At 49.6% G+C, this 23,437-nt stretch overlaps 1 protein-coding gene across 5 annotated transcripts in view; it reads left to right on the top strand.

The window, feature by feature from the left end:
• Positions 1-23,437, top strand: part of LOC143154095 (protein expanded) — a 125,589-nt gene that overhangs the window by 83,158 nt on the left and 18,994 nt on the right. For all 5 annotated transcript variants that reach the window (XM_076325910.1, XM_076325906.1, XM_076325907.1 and 2 more), the window contains one exon: positions 15,625-15,704. In XM_076325910.1, coding sequence (XP_076182025.1) covers positions 15,625-15,704 — 80 coding nt within the window. The remainder of the gene's footprint in view (positions 1-15,624; positions 15,705-23,437) is intronic.

Below are 23,437 nucleotides of genomic sequence, written 5' to 3'. Positions count from 1 at the left end.
AATGCGTGCGAACAATTTCGAAAAGATTCGTCGATCCGTTCTCGAGACAGTCGATTTAAAAGACACGATTCCGAGAAAAACGCGTTTATAGTTTAGCCGAAACGACGAACGTACTCGCCGCAGCCTTCGTGCATCGTTCTCTGGGAATCGTTGTAACCACGTTTCGTCGAATTCGCGTATAAAATTTTTCGAATGGACACTCGAGATGTGCTTTAACAAAATCTGGCAAAATCGATTTTTTGACACTTCGAATAGGAATGTATCTTTGGTTAGTTTCTCGGGTTTCTCTTGACCCATCCCATTCTCACAATGTTTCCACGATCGAAACTATTGCAACAGATGTATCACGATTTAACGTTTCTGCAATTTTCTCGATCCTTTCGTTGTACGGTAAAACGAAAAATAAATTGCACTGTGTAAGTTACAAATTTTTACTAAATCTTTACAAATATAAATTTCGCACGTTCGAAACATATTCAAACCAAAGACTCGGAATGTATCTTTGCTACGTATCTCGGGTCTTTCTTGACCCATCGCGTTCTCAAAATCTACTATCTTTCCACGATCGAAACTATTGCAACGGATGTATCACGATTGAACATTTCTGCAATTTTCTCGATCCTCTCGTTGTACGGTAAAACGAAAAATAAATTTTACCATGTAAATTACAAATTTCTACCAAATCCTTACAAATGTAAGTTTCACCCATTCGAAACATATCCGACCCAAAGACTCGTAGCGTACGTACGAACGGAAGAACGCGTTTAAAGCGAAGACGGTTTCGATCGTTCACCATTGTATCGAGAAATTCCTCGGTCGCTATTTTTCCTACCGAGGTCGAGCGTCAGCGGGGTCTCCTCGAAACGATCGAAATACCTTCTGGAACGTGTTGTTGCAGCAACGTAAACGTACCCTTCGCGGAACGACGTTCCCGTTTCCGTCGATCCATCGTTTAACGGACGAAATGCGGTCGGACGGGCCCGGTGAGCATCGTGAATGACTTGCGGGGTAGCGTATCCGCCTCGAATTACGGCCCACCACTTTTTAACTTCCTCTCGGAGTAGATCGAATTACCGAAGCTCACGCGAGTCATTAGGTGTTGCGTTTCGCGAAAGCGCGAATCCTCGACACGATCGCGGACGTCAAATTGCCCGCTCGATTTCGTGACGAGACCGTCGTTAGCCGCCAATTGACAGACCAGACTTCGAACCGATCGTCCCGAATTTTTTTCTTTTTTTTTTTTTTTTGCCTTCCGCGAACAACGATTACGAACGCGTTCGCCGATGCTGCGAGGCATCTGGAGCAATCACCGCGCGATTCGCTCGCGAGATCCGCGTTTTCGGTAATGAAATTAAACGAGAACGATGCTGGACCGATCTTTTCGACGTAGATCCAAACTTCGCGAATATTAAAATTGTTATTTTAATCAATTGTTGTATTTAGCGTACACGCGACGCAATTTCGAACCGATCTTTCTGACGTAGATTCTTATACGTATACTTTACGCTTGGTAGTTCTCTTCACCGCGTGTGTACGTTTGTATTAGGGGATTTACGTTCGTATTAGGAGATTTACGTTCGTATAGGAAGCATTTCTCGTTGGAGTGTCTGGATAAATTTTGGTAGATTTCGCGTCCGAGATATTCGACGCTCCCGTGTCGTTGTATCTACACCTATATTTGGAACAGAGTATGTCGATCCTTCAGGGACGCGGTGCTTTCGAACCGAGCTATCGAACGGAGTTGTACCGCATTCCAGAGAACGGAAGCGAAGAACTCGATCTTTAATAAGCTCTTGATATACTCGTAATGACCAAACAGTTTTCAAGATCATAGACTACGATCGAAAGCCTTATCGGATTCATCGCCGTGGAAGAACTCCGGAAGCGCTCCGACCCGCGTCGCTCAAAGCGTTAAACCCGTTAATATACGTTCTAGGTTGCGTTAAAAAGATTGCCTCGTTCAACGGTACAAAATGTTTTTTTTTTTCGTCAAACGAAACTTTTTTCTTAAAATCAGAAAACGTTCCGTAACACCGATACTGGAAACACAGAGAACACAAATGTATCGAGACCATTTTCAAATACACGAGGTTGTTCGGAAAGTGATTTCGTTCTCCAAAATGAATAATATATAATTTAATAAAATATTCATACGCTCTGAGAAAATCGTGTTACATTTTCACCGAACAAAACGAAACGACTCTCCGTACAAACCCGATACAAATTTCTTTCAACGAAAAATGTTCGGAATCAGTTTCGATCGATATCCAAGAATATTGCGGATCAGAAGAATCGGGTAAATTATTCCTAAATATATTTTTCCGTTCGTAACATACCTCAAAAAAAAAAAGAAAGGCTCTCTGTTCGAGTTTCGAAATATGGCGCGTAAAAAATCGATACGAGTGCGTTCGAGTGAATTCGAGTACCGAGAAACGTCTGTAAAAATGTGATCCCTCGGTGAGCTGCGAATGGAACACCGGTTGTTACTCGACGGTTTAAAGTACGAAGTTTGGTGCCGAAAAACGAAAGGATAGCCACGCGAGAAGTATACTTTCACCGGTGGCCGGTGATCGAGGCACGCACCGCGACGCGACGCGTCGCGACGCGACGCCTCTATTCGCGGTTGTATCCGGCGTGGCCGTCCGCGGGGAGAAAGTGTCCTAGACGCGGATCGAGGCGAACGTCTTTGGCCACGAAACGGATCGGAAAGGAGAGCGAAGTTGCATAAACATCGGGCCCAGCCCGAAGGAGTCTGAAACTCTTGACTAATCTTGAGATCTTTCTGCATACCGTGGTCTTCTTCCTCTCCCTCGCCCTCTGCCCCGTTGCGAGCCGTCCCTTCCCTTCACCGAATACTCGCTCTCGCCACTACCCTCGCTCTACTCTACCTTCCCACCAGTCATGACAAGCCGGTCCGACTGGTACCCCCACCATCGTGCAGACCCTTCTTGGGCCTCGCAGGGCCCTGCGGGACCCCTACCTCCTACATTCCAACGGGGCCCCATCACGGCGAGCCTGAGCTGGCGGGTTTTGAGGCGCGCGAGCCATGCCACGACAGGAAAAAAATGCATCTGAAAAACCAAAACAAGTGCAAAAAGGTGGCTCGCACCCCTGCATGCGTGCGTGCCTCGGTTTGCGCGAACGACGAGCGGGCTCCGCGCCGTTTGCCCGTGCCCGTGCCCCTGCCCGTGCCCGTGCCCGTGCCCGTGCCCCGTGCGTCTCCTCGCGAGATACACTCGGTACCCCGTGGACCCACCGTAGGGTTTCTTCGTCATCCCCCGTCCTTGTCCTGTGCGCGGTTTCCCCGGGTTTGCTTTCTACCTGGGTTTCCTTGTTCGTTCGTCCCGTTCGCCACGTGTTTTCCATCTAAGACGATTCCTGGCCAACTACTCTGCCCTTTCCAGAGCTTGAACGGGTGGCCTTCTCGGCCGAGTCAGCTCTTTCTTTGGCATCGTCCTCTTTTTCCTCGCGACGTTATTGTTACTACCGTCTTTGCTTCGTCCTCGTCTTTTTTCCCCCGTCCTCGTAGCCGAGCTTTTTTCCCTCCGTTTATTTTCATTTTTACTTTTTTTTATCGCTTCTCCCCCGGTGCCACCTCTCTACGGCCTCGCGGTTCGTCTTCGTCTTGTTCTTGTTCTTGTTCTTCCTCTTGGGCCCCCCTCCCTCCTGTCCCGAACCCCGTGGCGGTAAAATGACACAGACCAATCGCTGCCGCGATTTTGTAATCACCACCGTCTGGTTACTTGGACGCTTCTCACTAAAAATAGATATCGCGAGAGATCGCCCGCGGGGGACGCGCGCGGTACCGTCGAAGCGTTTCGTCGGTAGCGACCCTTTGCTCGCGGATCGTCTACGGAAACCGCACCGGGATTCGGGGAGATTTAACGTTCAAACTCGAGACGAATATTTTCGAGGAATCTGGCGGGGAAAGTGGTGGTCTCGAGCGAAAAATTTCGAGGAATCCAGTAGAAGGTCTCGAGCGAAAAATTTCGAAAGGAAAAGAAAGAAAGAAAGAAAAAGAAACCGAGCTTCGATCTCTCCGCGGCGATCGGGTAACCGTGAAAAATGTATTTTCGTTCTTCCGGGGGGTTGGGTGTGGGGTGTGTGTTGGGGTGGGAAACGATTCGATCGATCACCCGACGCGGCGCGCGGTGGGACCGTCTAACAGCGGATATGCAGCGGGGTCCGCGACGTCGCGAGTAATTTATATGAAACGTCAAATTTTTTGGGCGTCAACGCGTGGTACGTGTGCGTGGCCGAGGGTCGAGGTGCGTGTTGTTCGCAACAAGAGAAAAAGGAACCGACGAAAAGGAACATGAAAGTGCACGAGGGGGGGACGAGGGTGTGGGGGCAGCGAGGGGAGACTAGGAGGAGGAGGAGGAGGAGGAGGAAGGAGCGAACGGGCCAGCAACGGGCCGAGAAGGAACGGGGCCCCGCGGACCCGGTGGAACGAAGAGAGCGACACACCCCTCGCGCGCGTATTATATAGAAAAGACGGGAAGGGTGGTGAGAAGGAGAGAGGGATCGGTTGGACGGAGAGAGCCAGAGATGCATGGGGCGAACGAGGAGATGGAGAAAACGCGATAAATGAGAGAGATAATAGGCTGGCTCGCGATCGAGAAGGACAGGGATAGCCGCGCGTATAAAAGAAGAAGAAGAAGAAGAAGAAAAAAAAAAGAAAAAAGAAAGCGAACGAAAAAGAAAAGGAACTCCGCCGGGCAGGCGGAGCGGGGCCCGGGGTAGGATAAAAGGAGAAGAGGAGGAAGAGGAGCGGACCGTGTTGAACGGAGACGGGAAAGGGAAAGAGCGAGAACGGTAGAGAAAGAATGAGCCCGGGTAAGACGGTAGCCCGGTGATTTGTATAGGGCCTCTCGTATTCCACCTCCCGCCCAAGCGTCTCCGCCGCACGGCGACTCGGGACCCAGGAATGTGGAAGGAGAACTCTGAGGACAGGAATCGTCGACGCGGGACGGAGGCAGCGAGTGGAAGCGAGCATGGTTGGTGGGGCAAGGGCCAGGACGAGAGGGATTCAGAGGCGGAAGGGCAGAGAGGGGGGGCGGCCGGCAGAGAATGGGCCTCGGCAGGTCCAGTGGATATATACCTCGATGAAGCTAAGGCTGCGTCACAACAGGGCTTCAACGTCCTTCTTTCCCCTCCATTATACATGCCGATCTTTCTCCTTCGTCGGTTCTCCTCTCGTAAGCAGCACCTCTCCTGCGCCAATTGCCGAACGTCAGAGTGCCCTTTCCTCTCTCCACCGTGGAATCCATCCGTCAACGTTTTCCTTTCTTTCTTTCTTTTCTTTCTTTCTTTCTTTCTTTCTTCCTTTTTTTCTTCCATCGCCCCGTTCTGTCATTTCTCTCTTTTCGCGCCCCGCTTTTCTTCGTTCGTTCCCTCTCCGTATCTACCCCCGTAACCCCACGCCCCTCCTCACCCCACACGCCTCGCGCTCTCGTAGCCACCGGATCGAACCGCAGAGTTCCATCGATTCACGAAGGAGAGAAAATTCCTTCATGGAAGGCTCACCGTTCGTGTTCGTTTTGTCGTCCTCGTCCTCCTTCTCGTCCTTCTTTTTTTCGACATCCTTCCGTCTTCGTCGATCTCTCCCTCTTCGCGTTTCTTATTCCTCGGCCTTCCGTCTCTCTCTCTCTCTTTTTCTCTCTCTTTCTCTCTCCTCCTCTTCTTCTTCTCCTTCTCCCTTCTCTCCGTCTCTCTTCGTCCCGGGTCTCCCTTTCCGACTCTCGTGGTCGTAACAACGGGGACACGTGTCCACGAAGCGAGGGCTCTCACATGAATGGGTCATTCATAAGGTGTAATGGCGTTTTATAAATTAAAACGCGTCGTCGTTTGATTTATATTACGCGAACGCTAATGAAGCCTCGTGCATGTTGATGGAGGGGTCGGTGGGGAGGGGTGCAAGGACTGCGGACGACGAAGAAGGGGACGAAGGAGAAGGAACGCGTCCAGGAAGGAGCCGTTCGCGTTGCTCGGCCAGTTTTAGGGTTCACCTCTCGATATATCGGTTAGGAGTCGGCTGCTTTCGACGGACACTCTCTCTCTCTCTCTCAACACACACACACACGCACATACACTTCTCTCTTCGTCTCGTTTATCTCTGTTCGGTCAGCGAATCCGTCTTCCGGCGGGGCGAGCGCGTCCTTTTCCCTTTTTCACTTTCTCGTCTTCTTTAACTACCCTGTCCACCTTTTTCCTTTCTGTTGTTCTTAGCTGCGATCGGCTCTCGTCCTTGCTCCGTCCACCGAAAGCCGTAGCGTCGTCGTTCTCGCTTCGACGCACCCGGCGTGTTTTGTTCCTCGGAATAATTTGATCGGGATGAAATATGCGATGAGCTCCAGATAGTGGCCTCCGGTGGAGGAGTGGTGCTGGTGGCGCTGCTGGTACCAACGTTTCTCGGTGGTGATGGTGATGGTGGTGGCGATGGTGGTGGCGGTGGTGGTGGTGGTGGTGGTGGTGCTAGTGGAAGCCACATTTTATCCCCCTCGGTCCGTTCAACGGAACTCCATCTATCTTCCGTAATGCAACGCGAGGTCCGCTTCGTTACCGGCCACAGGAACGCGTAATAACCCACGGAAAGCTCTGAATACTGTTTGGGCGCGTTATCGTATATATTTTTTTCTTCACGAGCCGAACGCACCGAATTTCGAATACGCGACAGGATCCGAGACACTCGAAATCATTGGAAGGCTCTTCGAGGGAGAACAAAAATTGCGTTTTATTTTTCCCCAGTCTCTTACCTTTACTAATTTCATCGCGGCGTATCGATGCATTCATTGTATTATTATACAATGGTAGGAAAGAAAGGTAGGAGTCTTCCGGTAGGAAAGAAATTACTCATTCTCGAGATTTTCTACCCCGAAGATCGAGTTTCGATTTCGAAGATACGCCATAGTCGCTGATCTAGACTGCAAGATGGGTAACTCGAGTCGATGAACCCACATTTTTTCGTCGTTGTCTTCCCCAACATAATCGATACGTTTCGTGTTTTACGCTCCGGCGAACCTCCTATTGGTTTCGTAAATCCGATTCGCCGAATTATTCGCGTACCTCGGAAATTGGCGAGTCTCTCTCGAGCGAGCGAGCGGCTGCGGTCGCGTTAGACCGTCCAGTCTTTTGACGACTCGAAGTGAATCGAGCTGCTCCTTCGTGTCGTCGCAATAACGCCCTGCGTACGAAGAATACAAATGCCCCGCTCCGTGCGATCTTCGTGCTCCTGTATTCGACGATGTGGTTAAGAAGGAAAGAAAAAAAAAGAAAAAGAATGTTATTTCCGTGACACGTAGCACCGTTCGAACGTCACCGATCGCTATCGAAATTCTCGATCGACGCGCAAGATCGCGGACGAAAAGGGCGACAAATTAGCCCTTCTAGAATTTGGAAACGTCTTCTTTCTTTATTATTATTATTTTTCTTTTTTTTTTCGCTTCCCCCCTGAAACGACGCGGATGCATAAATATTCATCGAGCAACAAAACTGTCTCGCCGTTCACATTAACAATGAATCGTGCATTGTCTGTAAATTCTTCTAAAATTCTTTACGCGCTCGTGCTTCCGAGATCGAAGATTGCGCGAGAGAACTTCGATGTGAATTATACGTACGTGGCGAATGACACACAATCGTATCTTGATTTGGGTAATGGTTACACGTCATTACCGGCGCATTCCATTCTTTTAGATACCACGAACCGTGCGGGAACCTCGGCCTTCCGTTCCGCTATGGTTTCGTACGCCTTCGGAGAATGCGCGTTTAATAGTTCCACGAATCCATTTTTTTTTCTTTTTTCTTTTTTCACGCTCAAAGGCTAAAAATTACTGGACATTGTGCAACGATCGAAGGCCACTCAAACGGTTTGACTTTGATATTCAGCCTACGGATTGGCGTGCGGTGCGAGGTCGTTTGAGTCATCGCTGCCTACGATGGGAAATGTTGCGTAAGAATCGTTCGTCGCGATATATATTTTCGCGCTATTTATCGGTTACGGAACTTCCATACGATCGCGTATCTCGGGTCGAATCGTCGTGTTTTACCCGACGAACGTGGACATCGATGCTAGGAACGATTGGGAGAAACTACGATAGTCCCCGCTTTCGAGAAACTCGGCCTGACTCTGTCGCTGACGTATTACTATCGTGAAATCTCAAGTACTCGGAATACCCCGCTTTAAAGCTACAGAATCGAATCGAGTTGCTCGAAAGCGGGGAAGCTATCGTAAAATCTCGAGTACGTGAAGTACTCCGTTTTAAAGCTACAGAATCGAGCCAAGTTGCTCGAAAGCGGGGACTATCGTGAAATCTCGAGTATGTAAAATACTCCGCTTTAAAGCGATAGAATTAAACCGAGTTGCTCGAAAGCGGGGACTATCGTAAAATCTCGAGTATGTAAAATACTCCGTATTAAAGCTACAGAATCGAATCGAGTTGCTCGAAAGCGAGGATTATCGTAAAATCTCGAGTACGCGAAACACCCCGCTTTAAAGCTACAGAATCGAGCCGAATTGCTCAAAAGCGGGGTATTTCACGTGCTCAAGACCACCGAGAATAGTCCTCGCAGTCCCCCGATCAGTATAAACGTAAAAAGGCATAACAACGTCCACGTTGCCAGACTCCGGGGTAAAGTTGGCGCACGAAAGCGGGTAGAAAGACGCTTTCCTTTCGTCGGCGTTTCAATTTCGTTACGGGTGCTGGCGCCGGATTTGTGCAACCGAACGCACAACCATCGGTTCGAACAATTGATCGCGGCCGTTCCGCGGCGTTGCATCTATCGTTGGAAAGCTTGAAAAATAATAGACACGTTCGAGAAGATTTACTACCGAGTCGCTATTCAAGCTCCCCGAGACGTAGCAAAGATGCGCACGTTCCATTGAAATCCGATGATAGATAGCTTCTAGGAATTAGCCTCAACTTGAAACCCGGCCAGAAATCTGTCCACGTTCCCCTTCACTCGGGATTGATCTTTCGATCCCGCGTCTTCGAACGATCGACGCTTCGATCCTCGCGTTTGTAGATTCCCGCGTAAAGGTCGCGCGCGGAGCCAAGGTCCGCTCCGTTTATTATCCGTGGCTTCTCTTCGTCCTTTTCTTTCTTTTTTTTTCTTCCTTTTCTTTTCTTTTTTTCTTTTTCTTTCACCGCTATTATTACGGTCCTAAGAATCGAGCTATGCCGCGCAATCCCATCGAGCGTGTTCCTTTCGAAGAAGGCCCCGTCGTTTCGTTGGACGCCGGCAGAGGTGGTGGTTGTACACATCGCGGACGAGAAGAGCCCCGCTCGTGTAAAAGATAGCGAGCGCGAAGGTAGAGGAGACCCGGAGAGCCCTCTCTCCGGCAATCAGGGGTGATTACGGGTGTAATTACCGTTACGGCGCAGCAATGCGCCACGAGAAGGTAGAAGGGGGAGAGAGACTGAGAAAAGAGAGAGAGAGAGAGAGAGAACATTGTTTCTTTTCTGGGAAACCGACGGGTTTACGGGGATCGTTCGTTCGCGGTTTTTTCTCGTCACGAAGCGCGAATCCTCGCCACGAGATCTTTTCCATCGTTCCGTTGCCCGCTGGCGCGCATACTTCGTCCTCTCTCGGATCGCGTGATTTCCCGCTGGTACGCGCCAATGACGTCACCGAATACTCTCTATCTATCTTCCCCTCTCTCTCTCTTTGTTATTTTCCCGCATCGATCCAACGATTTTACCAAGAATCTCGATCGCGTTACGGCGTACGTACCGTTCGCGGCGATGGTTCCACGTTCGAGACGACGTTACCGCGGAACGCGAGCCGTGAATCGCGAAACGACGAGCCCGCGAACGGTATTTCGCATTCGCGAAGCGGGCCCGAGCGTTTTACGAGCGTTTCACGGGCCACGGTGACCTTATTACCGTCCGTTTCCACCGAGGATTGTAACCTGGGTACCATTTTCGAACCGTCGATACCATTACGCTCGAACCTCGATCGATATTGGACGGATTTTGTGGACACGTAGCACCGATAGGTAATTTCAGATTACGCGGAAGATGGTTACAGGATTCGTAGACGGGTACTTTCGATAGGATACGAACGGTTGGTAATTTCAGATCCCGGAAAGTTGGTACCAGAATTCGTAGACACGTGTCGGTATCGATACAATACGAACGATGGATAATTTCAGACCCCGGTTACTTCGATCCAGGATTTACTGACGCGTAATCTCGGCACGATGCACGAGGTAGATAATCTTCAACCCTGAAAAGTTATCCGCTACGGAATTCCTAGACACTTCTGGTGGATAATTTTAGACTGTTGGAAGTTTCATACAACGAACGATTCACGAAAGGGATTGTTGGGGTAATTCGTCCGGGTTGATTTCCGAGATTGTCGTCCGTAACCTTTTAATTAACATTGGTTTCAATTAACACAACTTTTCGTTGCGCTGGTGATCTCTGCTTCGTCGATAGGTACGTTCGTCGAGTGGATACGCTCGCGTCAGAGCGCGTCGTTTCCATTTTGTTCGATCGAGCGCAAACAAAACAGAACTCCGGTACGGTAAAACTGTTCGAAACACGGTCAGAGAAAGAACTACGCTCGATCGACAAAAAGCGTGATCCGATCGGAATCGTGCGATCGCTCAAGGCCATCGAGATTATCCTTACCGTAGCGGTTGGCTCAAACTCGCGTTTAACGCGCTTCACACTCCGCGGAAGTGGTCTCGGTTAGTCGATTGGCTTTGATCTAACTGTAACAGATACGGGAAAATAAACGAACAGCGTGCTCGACGAGATTGTTCGTTAAACTCGACAATTTCGAGATTCGACGTACTCGGTACGATATTGCGAAGCTGAACGATGCAACGATTGGAAGACACAGCGATCGAACGATCGCGATCGATACCGGTGCTTCGTCGAGGATCGTGGAACTACGATGGATTTCGTCGATTTTGTAAGCTGAGTTTCAAGCGCGAAGGACGGAGCAAGGTATGGAGAAGTTTCGGTGGAAGATATCGAGGTGTCGCAGGGTAGGTAGATCACCACTCTTGTTGCTGGACAGCTTGGTAGATTGTTAGATACAACCGCTGGTAAATCTACACCTGTCGATGTACTGGATCACTGACTCCACTTTTTCAAAGTTTAAATGTATCGTTTGCGTACCACCGATACACGAAAAGTCCTTCTAATCGGACCAACTTGAACACCTGTTCGATATCTGTGTTAACGAACCCGTTGAACCTATCATTAACTAGAGCCTAGAAGAAATATACCTGTTTGCGCGTAATAAGGCGACAGATCGTTGTCGAAAATCGTTTCTCGGTACTCTGACGACCATAGTTTCCATTACGACTCTCGAGGAAGCTAGAGCATCAACTGTCGAGTAACTATCCTCTGCGAATTGAGTTCTCCGATGGCTAAAGTTCCTCTAGCTTTTCTAAAGTACGATCTTTCAATGTTAAGTTTCAAATACGTAAATCGAACACTCGTTAGATTTAAATTCGTTACCTAGACTACGTTCTAGCGTGGGTCATCGCGAGAGGATTCGCGGCCAATTGCATCTCGTTGTTGCGATCGTACCGCGGTCTTCCTGTCGCTTGTCCAGATTCCAACGCAATTTTGTCTCTTCTTTGCGCCGTTACTCGTTTGGACAAGAATTTATCCACCTGTCTCCGTCAATTACTCCACGGAGGGAATGCGCTACATTTCGCGCGATTACGTTGCGCTACGTTTCGAGCGATCAACGGGAGTGACTGATTGTTTCGGCCTTACGCGAACGCGGGACCGCGATTTTCCCTACCTTGCTCTCTTTCCTGCATCTTTGTCGAGGCTCGTAAAAAAGTAAGAACGTTGCCTAGGCTCGTTCTGGGCGTGGCAGTCGACAAAAAGAGCGAGCGAGAGATAGAGAGAGAGAGAGAGGAGAGAGTTAGAGAGCAAGAGAGAGAGTTAGAGAGTTAGAGAGTGAGAGAGAAAGGGAATGGGTCGAAGACGGACAAAAAGGAGGATGAAAGGAGACGGAGAAGGCGCAGAAGAAGAGAGAACGACGTAAGATCTTGCTTCGTCCGTGACTGGAGGGAATCTCTAGTGGGATAAGATGGACCCCATGGGCCCCGATGGTTGGTTACACGAGGGCCAGGGTTAGCCCTCGGGCAACATTCCCCGGTAATGGTCGGGTTATACCTCGGGTAACACAGGTGCCCTCGGCTACGGAGGGAGAGATCGCAACGAAAGAAGAACTTCGGGCTGACTTACGACTTTCTCGATCACTCGAGCTGCGGGATGCGTGCGTGCGCGCGAGCGAGCGAGCGAACGAGCGAGCGTTCGTTCGTCTCTTACGACGATTCGCGGCGATTCCGTGGATCAAAAACGGGGAACGGGTGTACACGGTCGTCGAGCGGGGTGTACAGGTGAAACCCGTGTGCAACGGGACGTCGTCCGTACGCGGTTTTATCGCGCGGAGGGGTACGCGCGCAGGACGTGGACACGAGCGCGGTGTAACACCGATACGATCCCCGAGACAGCCGAAGAAAACGAAGAAAGGACTGAACGAGTCGCGCGTTACTTTCCGCCGAGTTTTTATTTTCGTCCGGGCGTACCAAAGCGTTCGTGGTATCATCGACGGGCAACGGGGAGAGAGTGCCGAGAGAGGAGTCGTGGAGCGGGCCCGAGGGGGAGGTGGAGTAGGAGGAGGTGGAGGAGGTGGAGGAGGTGGAGGAGGGGGGTTAGAGTGGGGAACGCCGGGCAGGGTAATTCGAGGCACATTTTTCGTGGCTTTCGGCCCCCGCTCGCAATACCCTCTGAACTTTTCTTTTTAATGACGCTGCTGACTCTTGCCGGGCCGCAAGAAATACGATGTTCTGACCTTCTTAGGTCGCCACCCCCAACCTTCTTCTCCCGTCCGCCTTAACCTTCCTTCTTCTTCTTCTTCTCCTCCTTCATCTTTCTTTTCTCCTTCGTCCTTCTCCCGTTTCTTCTTTTTCGTCCTCGTCCTCGTCCTCGTCCTCGTCCTCGTCGTCGTCGTCGTCTTCGTTCTCCTCCTCCCTTTTCTGCTCTGACCCCTCCTCCTTCACCTCCTGCTCGCTCTTCTTCGTCTTCATTCTTCGTTCTTCTTCTTCTTCTTCTTCGTTCTTCTTCGTTCCACGTTCTACGTTCCTCGTTCTTCTTCTGGCTCTACTTCACTCGCTCCTTCGTCTTCACCTTCCTCCTACTTCTCCGGCTGCTCCTCCTCCTCCTCCTCCACCTCTTCTTCTTCTTCTTTCACGTCCGAAGGAAGGCAGCAGAAAGGAAAGCGGAGAGACGTCGGCGAGGCCCGGGTTGGGCCTCTTCACCACGGAGAGTGCATTACATCCCCCCGGCTCCTTCTTCTTTCATCCTTGGCCGGCTCCACCGCGGAATGTGGCTCGATCCGCTCCTTCGTGTCTGAAAGGCAGCATGCCACACGTGGCACCGGACGTCGACGAGGTGGACGGCTCGGTGTATCTCGGGCAAATCGAAATATGCTAAATACAGGGTGTCCGAGAATCCTCGACTCCTACTTGCTCCGAGGAAGAGGAGTAGAGGGAAAAGGTGGAGAGGGGGGAGGACCAAGGGGAGACAGAGCGGGAAGGAGAGACAGCGAGAGAGAGCGAGAAAGAGAGAGAGAGAGAGAGCGAGAGAGCAGAGAAGAATCGAGGCGCGGCTCCTTCGAACACGAACGACACTACCCGGACCGGCTTCACGACGTGGAGTTTTATTGAGGAGCAGATGTTTGAAACGTAACCTATAATGATTCCACGCTGTATATACGAAACGCCTGGGTATACACTCGCACGGTTTATGGTTCTGACGATGAAAGAGCGTGACGATAACATATTTTATTGCGACGCAAACCGATAATGGTAGTTGGCGATCTAAACGGGACGAGCGGTTTCGGTCAGTGACATCCGTGGCATCCTTTACGGAACGCGGTTAGGTTTACGCGTTCCCTGAATACTCTTTCGCGACGGTTCTGTGAAACGACAACCCCTCCACGCCTCACCCACCCCTCACCCCCGTTGGATGATCGTTGCACGGTGTTCTCGGAGCGGGATACCACGTCCTTCGATTTCGTCGACGACGAACGGGGTCGTTCGAGGAACTTCGGTCGCGTTCGTGGACCCTACCGATGACCGAGTTCCGAAAGTTGCCCCCTTCGATGCACCGGTGACGGGGTACACCTCCGTTCCCGCACCTCGAGACGTTTTCCGTCGATCGGTCGATCGAGAAACCGCAAACGAGCGAGTCTAGCGCGCGATCCCCACGAGCCCGATGGGGGCTCCAGTTCCAGGTTCCAGATCGAGTTCCAGTTCGGAAAGCGCGTCGCGTTGTCGCGCCATGAGGGTCTGGGACCCGAGTGTCTGGCCCCATGTGGGCAGGACAGGTTTGGGGGCCCTCTCATTCACGAACATCTCCTCGCCAACAAGCTCTTTCATTGTTTCGCTCGTTTAGGGGTATCGGCATTTCGGACCATCAGCCGTGCAAAAAGTCGAGCGAGGAGAATGGGTCTCCGAGCTCCACGCAACGACCATATCGGGGCACCGTGAACGCGTATGTGCGGGCCCTTGTACGGGCCCATTTGGCCCGACCGAAGCCCCCGAATGTCGCGGGCCCGCCGTTCCGAGCAGCTTGTATTTGCTCCGCGATTATAATAAAGGAACACCGTCGCTACCGATAAAATTAATTTGTCAGCCCGGCGGGGACGACCGGAAACCAGAACCTTTCGGTTCTCGAAACTGGACGTCGCGAAGAAATCTTTCGGCGAATGCTTTCGTAGCGAACCGCTACGGATCGTATTGGATTCCGTTTGTGAAATTATCAGCGCATTCGTTCCCTGATTACAATCAAAGGACAACGTCGCTAACTATAACGTTCGTTTCTTCTACGGCGGGGATCACCGGAAACTCTCGAGGTTGAGAGGAAATCTTGCGATCGTTTCCAGTGGAATTATCGTCGAGTTTGCTTCCGCGAAGACGTTATCGATGTAATTAATTCGTCCGCCGTACCAGACGATCGGAAACCCTCGATTCTCGAAACTGGATCACGAGAAGTGATCTTTGGGAACGTTTGACAGAGTTCTCGGAAGTTTGGAACCGTTTGAGTTCTTATCGGTAATTTTTCTTCGAGACGAAAGAACACTGTACTGAATTTGAATGAGTGGCTGGAAAAGTAATTGGAAATTCTCAAAGTGGAATACGTAGAAGAAACGAGAAATCTTTCTTAGAAGCTCTAGGGAAAATTTGTTTTCAATTGTTTTCCCTGGAGAAGAATTGAAAATTCTCAAAGTAGAACACGTGAGAAGAAACGAGAAATATTTCTTGGAAGCTCTTGGGAAAATTTGTTTTCAATTGTTTTCCCTGGAGAAGAATTGGAAAATTTATTGTTGAAACGCTTGGGAACATTTCCTTTACCTGTGTAGATGGTTGTCGGTATCGGTGAAATCGATTGTAAAACGTTGAATTAAAAATTGAATAGTCGCGGGAAATACATCTTCGAAAAGATGCTCACCAAAGTTTCTTTACTTCTACCACTACTGTTTCTTTACATTCCGAGTAATCGGAATGAAACTTGGAACATATTTTTGGAAAATATTCGAGAAAATTTCTCCACGATCCGATATTAATTGTTGTGTGTTTTAATGTTTCAGACGGCGAGTACCTTTTCGTCGATCCCGAGAATAAATTAAGCAAATACGCACCGAAGAACTGGCGAAGTTCTCATACATACGTAAGTGGCTAATCTTGCGCTGACATATCGATCGCGAACGTTCCGTTAATTCATCGTGACGACGAATCGGAGACAGATTACGCTTCGTGCTCGATGATTTTCCGTCAATCTTCTCTCGACGTGACGTTGCGTGACGTTGAAACGCAAGACCGAGAAACGCGAAGAATACGATAACTCGATTTGTCGCACCGGTTGCGTACTATATTGCGCACACTTAAGGAATTCACGTGTTTCGATTATTCGTACGCACGAGAAGCGTATCGTGCATTAGTGGTCGACTAAATATGATACGTCCTTGATATTACGAGCGAACGTTGAAAACGAAGCGAATTTCCGAGTCGAAACGAGATCGGTCTCCGATGATCGTTCTATTCGAGCCGAATACACCGTCCCGTTAAAAATCGTCTTCCTCGATTTTCGACAATCGGGAAACCATCTAAAATAATTTCGGTCGGTCGTAAAAAACTCGGATAAGCCGTTTTACGCTGCTCGTTAATGTTTCTACTCGCATCGAAGTTAACGTAGACCGTAAACCCTGAATGACTCTCTTATCGTATTTACCGTTTTTCTTACGAGTACGAAACAGGGCAGTGACGATCGGTCGACATTAACGTTCGAAGTCTGAGCGCTTTAACGCGTCGAACGTCGTTCGCGCGGCCGGTGTTAATATAATTACAAAACGTATTCGTTGTATACGCGTCGCGAGTAACCGCGAGGAACATCGTTCTCGCGACGCGTAGACGGAAATAACTGTTGCGCACCGGAATCGCGCGAAACGTTCAACGCGCCAAATTCGGTAGCATCGTACGCTTGTATAAAAGGGGTCCTTAAAATCTCGCGAGCGATACGCATACACGCGCGCGTGTATCGTCGCGCTCGTAAAAAACGATAAAATTGTGCTACTTTTCCGTGTAGAAAAAAAAAAACTCCGACCGCTCCGGCGTACCTTTTACGAGCCTATTAACAAATACAAAATATCACAAACGGGGACGAGACACCGAATCTCGACGACTATTAAGTAAGAACCGTCCGGGATTAAGGAACGCGTCGAGGGATTGAAAACTTCGCACGGTTCACCGTGTTCGAACCGGCGTACGAATTTTTATTACGGTACGCGATAATCGTTAATCACCGCGGGCCGGATCGTACCGAGAATTATTCGAGAATTATTTTCAAAGATTCGAGCAAACCCCGCGGAACTTTAATTGGCCGGTGGTATCGATCGGTGAGTCCACGTCGTAAAGCATTCGAGGTTCCCCCTTTGTAATATTAACCTCGCCCTTCGCAATGACATACGTTTTGCCACGTATGTATAATGCTCGCTGTATTGGCTCGGTCTCGAACGGTACGTTTCGCCGCGAGGTATTGAGAAAAAGACGATTTAAGAGCAAAAGAAGGAAGCACCGCTCCCGGCGAAAGGAGAAGGGTGCGTAGAAGGCCCTCTTCGGTCAAATTAGCATTTCCATCCGCGGGTGCACGATGGCGGCCGTGGTTTTGCCCGGAGGGTAGCGCTAAACGAGCGTACAACAGCAGTCCTCTTCAAGACGAGTAGCTTCGCAATATACCCCGGCAACTCGTCGTCGCCACCACGGATACACCGGTGTTGCCTCGGTTCGCCGGCCAGGCTCCCTGCCACGGCATCGTGAAACACCTATCCGATGCTGTTTATCACCGAACCAATTCATATTTTACAGACGTAGGTTCTTTAACCCATTACCCGGTACACGGTAAATCACTTTTTATCAGGCAATTCCGCGAGCAACGTCGCTCTTCGAGTCCATTCGGCGAGCACCGATGTAAAAATACCTTCGAACTCGCGCAGATAATATTCTCCGAGCCCTTTTGTCTTTTATTCTCGGAGAGTACCCGTTGCTAAATCACCGATTGTTAATTTTGATCGTCGAGGGAGGCGTAATCGAACAATTTCCCCGTGGAACGGAACTCGAAAGAGATTTTTAATCGCGTTAACGAGAGAATTGAATTTTTGTATTTTTCTTTGTTTCTTTTTCCTTTCGATTTGCACGGATTTATCGTTTTCTTTCTTCGTCGAGATCGATGTTACGAGTCAATTTGGATACGCGCGTAGACAGAGTGAAGGGTACAAAAAGATTGAAATTTTCGAGCCACGAAGAACGATTTTGTAAATATTGTTTTACTCGGGAGAACGATCGTAGTTAATAGATCGCGTATACGCGAATGGAGGAAGATGTAACGCGAGAGAGAACCAAAGTGGCACGAGCCACCTGTTGGCCACTCTTGGCGAGTAATAATTCGAACATAGGTAAAGCGAGATCGAGGGTACGCGCCAAGGAACGAACATCGTTCGTTATTTAACAGCGTGTCTTTTATCTTTGTCGTCGACGAACAATCTTCTCGATTTGACTCGTAATTCGCGCGACTATTATCGGTTTCCTTTCTGATAATATACACGTGTTACAGCAGGCTATAAGGAATTTCAGAAATCGAACGTTGAAATTTACGCCAACGAATACCCATTGCGTTAAATTACCAATGATTTGGACATTTGTTCGAGCGTTGTTCCGCGGATACTTTCCTTTTTCTTTGTCCACCGTAAGTGTGTTCATTTTCCAATATTCGATTCTCGATTTCCCTCAATCCTTCGAAATCCTTCGAATCAATTAATTAATCAAACGGGACAATTAAAATTAATTAAAATTCCAAACCACGATGGTTTTCCAAATTGGAGAAAATGCACCGAGTTAAGTGACGATCGAGAATCGCCTCTCATAGTGAAAAGGATCAATATCGTTCGAAAAAACGCACCCCTTTCGTAAGAGAAAGCTCGCGTTTGAAATTAGCGAAAGAACAATCCCTCGTCGAGTTTCGTTTCATTAATATAGAATTTTGAGGTGTGCTACGTTTCGAGATCAATCGTACGAATCCGCCATGTGGTCGTTGTGCCCCTTTCCGCGTTCATTTTCAGTCCCTCTTCGCTCGCTCGCGATATCGAACGAGATTCCCTCCGCGTCCGAAAACTTTTCCCCGTACGAACAGGGCTCGAGAGCCGCAGGAATTTGTCAACTCCGCGGAACGCGTCCGATCGGGCGGACACCAGGACTCGACCGGCTGAAATTGCGAATGGGACCTCTTCGGGGGGCCCCCGAGAGAGACAGAGCGTGCCGCCTCGTGCGATATCTTTGTATCTGCTCGGAGCGGTGGGACCCCCGTTTCGCTAATGACGGTCCACACCAATAACCAATAAATACTGGCCCGGTAAAACCGGGCTACCGGACTACGTGCTTATCTCGGGGGAACATCGGCCGCGAGGATTTTCTGCAGCCGTGCGAGAGGTCCTCGGCTATTAAAACTGGGCCCCTCCCCTATCGGCGCTTTCTTGGTCCCCACTTTCTACGCGAGCAGTCTCTCTCTCTCTCTCTCTCGGTCCCACTCGCTCTATCTTGCTCCCTCCCTCCCGTTCTCTCCATCGGACTCGTTCTCCCTCTCCGTCTCGCTCGGTTTCTCTCGCTCGTTCCATCCCCTCCCCTCGGTGTCTCTTTCTCTTCCCACCAACGGGGTTTCGCGAACGGGCGGCGCGCGCACACCGCGCGGAATTTCGTTAGCGGACCACGGCCGGCGTTAACAACGGAGCGTAATCGATTGACCGGCACTCGGTCTTTTTCAAACCGCGCGTATACGCGCCGCCGATGGAATGCGACGCGTACGTACGTAGCCCCGTCGAGCCCGCCACCGCCACCGCCACTGCCACCGCCACTGCCACCGCCGCCGCGTCACACTTTCGATTTCCATCCAATCGACGCCGGCGCGCTCGCTCGTTCTCTCTACCGTGCTTTCACGAAGCCCGTGGCGTCCGGACGCGACCAGGAAGCGAGCGTCCGGCAACGGGCGCGAGATCTACCCATCGAACCTATCGATCGCGCATGCGCGAACCTAGCGCGCGTTTCTCCCTTAAGTTTCGCGAGCATCGCGATCCGTGGGCCGTGAATGCGCGATCGATCGGGGTTAGTAGAGACCCCGTTTCTAGTATACGTAGGGTCACGATATCGCCACGCGTAAACAGTTTTCCTTCCCTTTATATTTTTCGTATCTTCGCGTAAACGGTTCCGATGGACAGGAAGGATTTTATAGGAAAGATCGTACCTACGAAGTGTGTCCCGCTGAGCGAGATCCACTTGGAGGATGGATTCGAAGAAAAAAAATAAAACAATGGAAACGAGTTCCGTGTAAACGTACGACCCATTCGAGTCATTACAGTCGTGTTTGCGTTCGAGTAAATTATATCCGCTTGGCTTGCGTATCAAGTGCTCGGAATGACCACCTTGCACTCGAATGCGAGCCTGTAAACGTCTAGCCGTAAATCTTCCGATGCGTTCGAAAATCTCAGGTGTTGCGAGGGCTCGTTGGCAATCTTGTTCAACTCGTCGATGAAATACGATCGATTTCGGTTACCAAACGATTCTGTGGATTCGGAAGGAAATCGGAAGTCGATCTTTGTACCACGCGGCTGAAACGTGGAAGAGTTCTGACGCAGAAACGGTCACTGTAACTCCGGAACGGATCAAATATTTCTCTGTGGATAAAACGAGTCGAATTTGGAAAGACTTCAGTCGAATAAAATACAGCAACGATATAATATACAGATAGAACAGTTCTTTGGCCGCAATATTTCGTCGGAACGATCTCCGGACGCTTGGATCACCGTACCGGCTCGAGCGTCGTTTTAAAGTCACTGGTATGCTTTCAAAAATTCTAACGGTGTTCGAGAGCCCTCGCTTCGACACGCTCCTCGCACTCGCTATTCGGTGGCTCCGATTCACGTATGCATCTCGAATTCTTAATTCTGAGCGTCTCACTCCCACGCGACGCAGGAAAAACTCTCACTTCCATGTTGTTCGTACCAATGTTTCTCCGAGTGTGGTCCGCGGACCGCCGGGTGTTCGTCGAGTAACGAGGATTCTTTAATACCGTTCGATGAAAGATTAATTCATCGTTAAATGGTATCGATTGAATCCCAAGAAGATCCACGAAAGATCGCTAATTTTTTTTTTCGTATTCCGATTGCTATATCTCGACTTTTGTGAAATAGCGTTCGGATATACTAAACAGGAGAAACATAACTAAAAATATTCTTCCATCGAAAGAAACAACGAGACACGGATACAATCGATCCACGATATACTTAATCTAAGATAATTGATCGAACGTTGATCGAAATATCCACCTTCGAATCATGGTTTGTAACGTACCTGTAACGTTCGTTGATCGTTTCACGGCACTTCTCAGTGAGCTACGAGCCCCTCGGAATCCGAATCGATTCACCGCGCAAACGTCGAGGAAATTGATCACCTCGAGCACCGGTCTACGAAGATTCATCCACGTTGGTGATATCCGCGGAAAGCGGAGTCGATCGGTCGCGACTTCCGAAGAGCGTGGCGCGCGCACCGGAACTTCGACATTCGGGAGCGGCGCGCATGCGCGGGAAACCACCAACGACGTAAACTGACCTCTCGTGGAATTATTTTCCAACCGTGGGATCGTGGAAAATCGATCTCGAACCCGTCGAACGTTTCGTTCGGGTATACAGCGAGAAAAAAAAGTGATTGAGATATTGTTTGAAATAGCAGGCGCGAGGTGATGTATAACGTTGCTTACTAATGGACAAGATTTATCGATGCGTGCATGCACGCACTATATCCAGTCGAGCATGCTGTAGAAATACGTATAAGTGGGCGATTACCGTTCTCCCCGATGGCTCTCACAAAGTGGCAACACGCCAGGCGCCAAGTAACGGCAGTAGTCAACATCAACAATACATTCCTGAGAAGCCACCGTGTGCTGGAAGAGGGGGGAGCTCACTTCTCATCCCCTCTACCCCCCGACTCTACCCCCTCTGTGTTTCGCGTACGAATATGTCGTCGATTTCATGCTGTCTGTTACAACGTGCGTTGCTCTTGGTGAAAGGTTGCAACGTTCCGGCCATACGTATCCGTATTCATTTTGAAGAGCGATTCGTTCCCGACGTCCGACTTCTGTCGTCGAATTTTACAGCTGTTGCTCGCGTTCGTCCCGCTGTGTTCGACGCTGGTATTCGACCACGATCGAGAAGCCTACAGGATTTTGCTCATTACCATCGAGAAGCCAGAACTTGCCACGAGACAAGTTGTGTCTCACAGTTGTGAGACGCTGTTGCTGCTGCGCGATGCACGCATTTCCCGGTGTATGGGTAATTCTGGTTAGGTGAGGCGCTTACAGCGCGAATCGAGGAGCAAGCACGAATTTTGGAAAAATTTGTTTCATCGTTCCTTGAGACAAGATACCGGAGAATACGTAACGTTTAGGAACTTGGATGGATCAATCTTCTAGGAACGATGCGTCGTTATAGTTTTGGTAGATGTCACCTTACGATGTCATCTTATAGTAATGGCTCACACTAGTCACTCAATCGTTCAAAGTTTGAATTGACAGATCGTTTTCGTACGACTCGTTTCACACTTTTTCTGTCTTTGCAGCGTGTCATAATGGTGTTAACAATATACGGACAGAATATACAGTCTTTGTTTCTTTCATACGCCATTGTCAGGTACGAATTGTTGCTTTTCGTTTAAATAGATACACCATTTACTTACAACATTAAATTCAATCCACAATATTCCAGAACGCTGAACAATAATATTGGGTTGTTCGGAAAGTGATTTCGTTTTCCAAAATGCAGAATATATAATTTAATGAAACGTTTATACGCTCTAAAAAAATCGTGTTTCGATTCGAGGTATCGCCCTATTTCTGATGTTCACCTCGCGCGAAAGGGACCGCTACCTTTTCTCTCCTCAATGACACTTTTCGTAACAATTTCACAATCCGGATCGTTCGCAAGATCTCGTTGGGTCGTTGTACCTCTCGGGATCGTTCAATGTATTCTCGATAAAAGAAAAAGAAAAAAAGACGAACGGTTCCATTAAAACGAAGGCGGTCTGGAGATCTGTCCAATCATCACCCCCGAGACTGGTGTCTCCGCTGTATCTCGATTGTACGAGTTCGTGATCACGGTACCACGGATCACCCTATACGAGTCTACCGAGTATTAAACAGTCTTCTATTCCTAGGGTACAGTCTAGCGTTCGCGTGAAATACGCGCGTCCTTTGTGCGTTCGAAATAAACCTTACGCAACGATTGCACGTCTCTCGGAAGTTTAACGCGCGCAGTGTCTTCGCGAGATCGTTGAACGCGTACGATCGTACGATAATCGAGACGTGGTGGAACCAGACCGGTAATCGTTTCTGCGATACAGTTCCCGCGACACCCATAAATCGTAAATATGTAAATCACCGGACGGTTTTCGCTAATCCCGATCCTTTGATTTAATTCCTGGCGATCTCTCGGTAGAGAGTCGAGCTTGTAACCGTGCTCGATCCAAGGGAGATCTATCGGTTCGATGATCGGCACCGGGTACACCTGCCCCGATAGCGGGCTGGACAACATCGTCTACGTTCCGATAGCTCGGTAACCAACCGCGCTACACGTAACCAGTAGGTTCGTGCCGTCCGCGTATGCAAATTCCGGGTGTTTGTCCCGGACTCTCGATTTTAGCGGCGAGCGTAGCCGCGGGCCATACGAGAACGTCGGGCCAGAGAAGGACGTAGGGCCAGAGAACGGACGAGGAACAGAAGTGGGAAGATGGAAAGGCATACACCGGAGCTGGATTAATATTTATGGTTCGTAAAATATGCGGATGGACCCGACGGTATAATTTGCT

This window comes from Ptiloglossa arizonensis, chromosome 13, assembly GCF_051014685.1.
Source record: "Ptiloglossa arizonensis isolate GNS036 chromosome 13, iyPtiAriz1_principal, whole genome shotgun sequence".
Taxonomy (NCBI): domain Eukaryota; kingdom Metazoa; phylum Arthropoda; class Insecta; order Hymenoptera; family Colletidae; genus Ptiloglossa; species Ptiloglossa arizonensis.
This window is presented reverse-complemented; position numbering and strand designations above follow the sequence as displayed.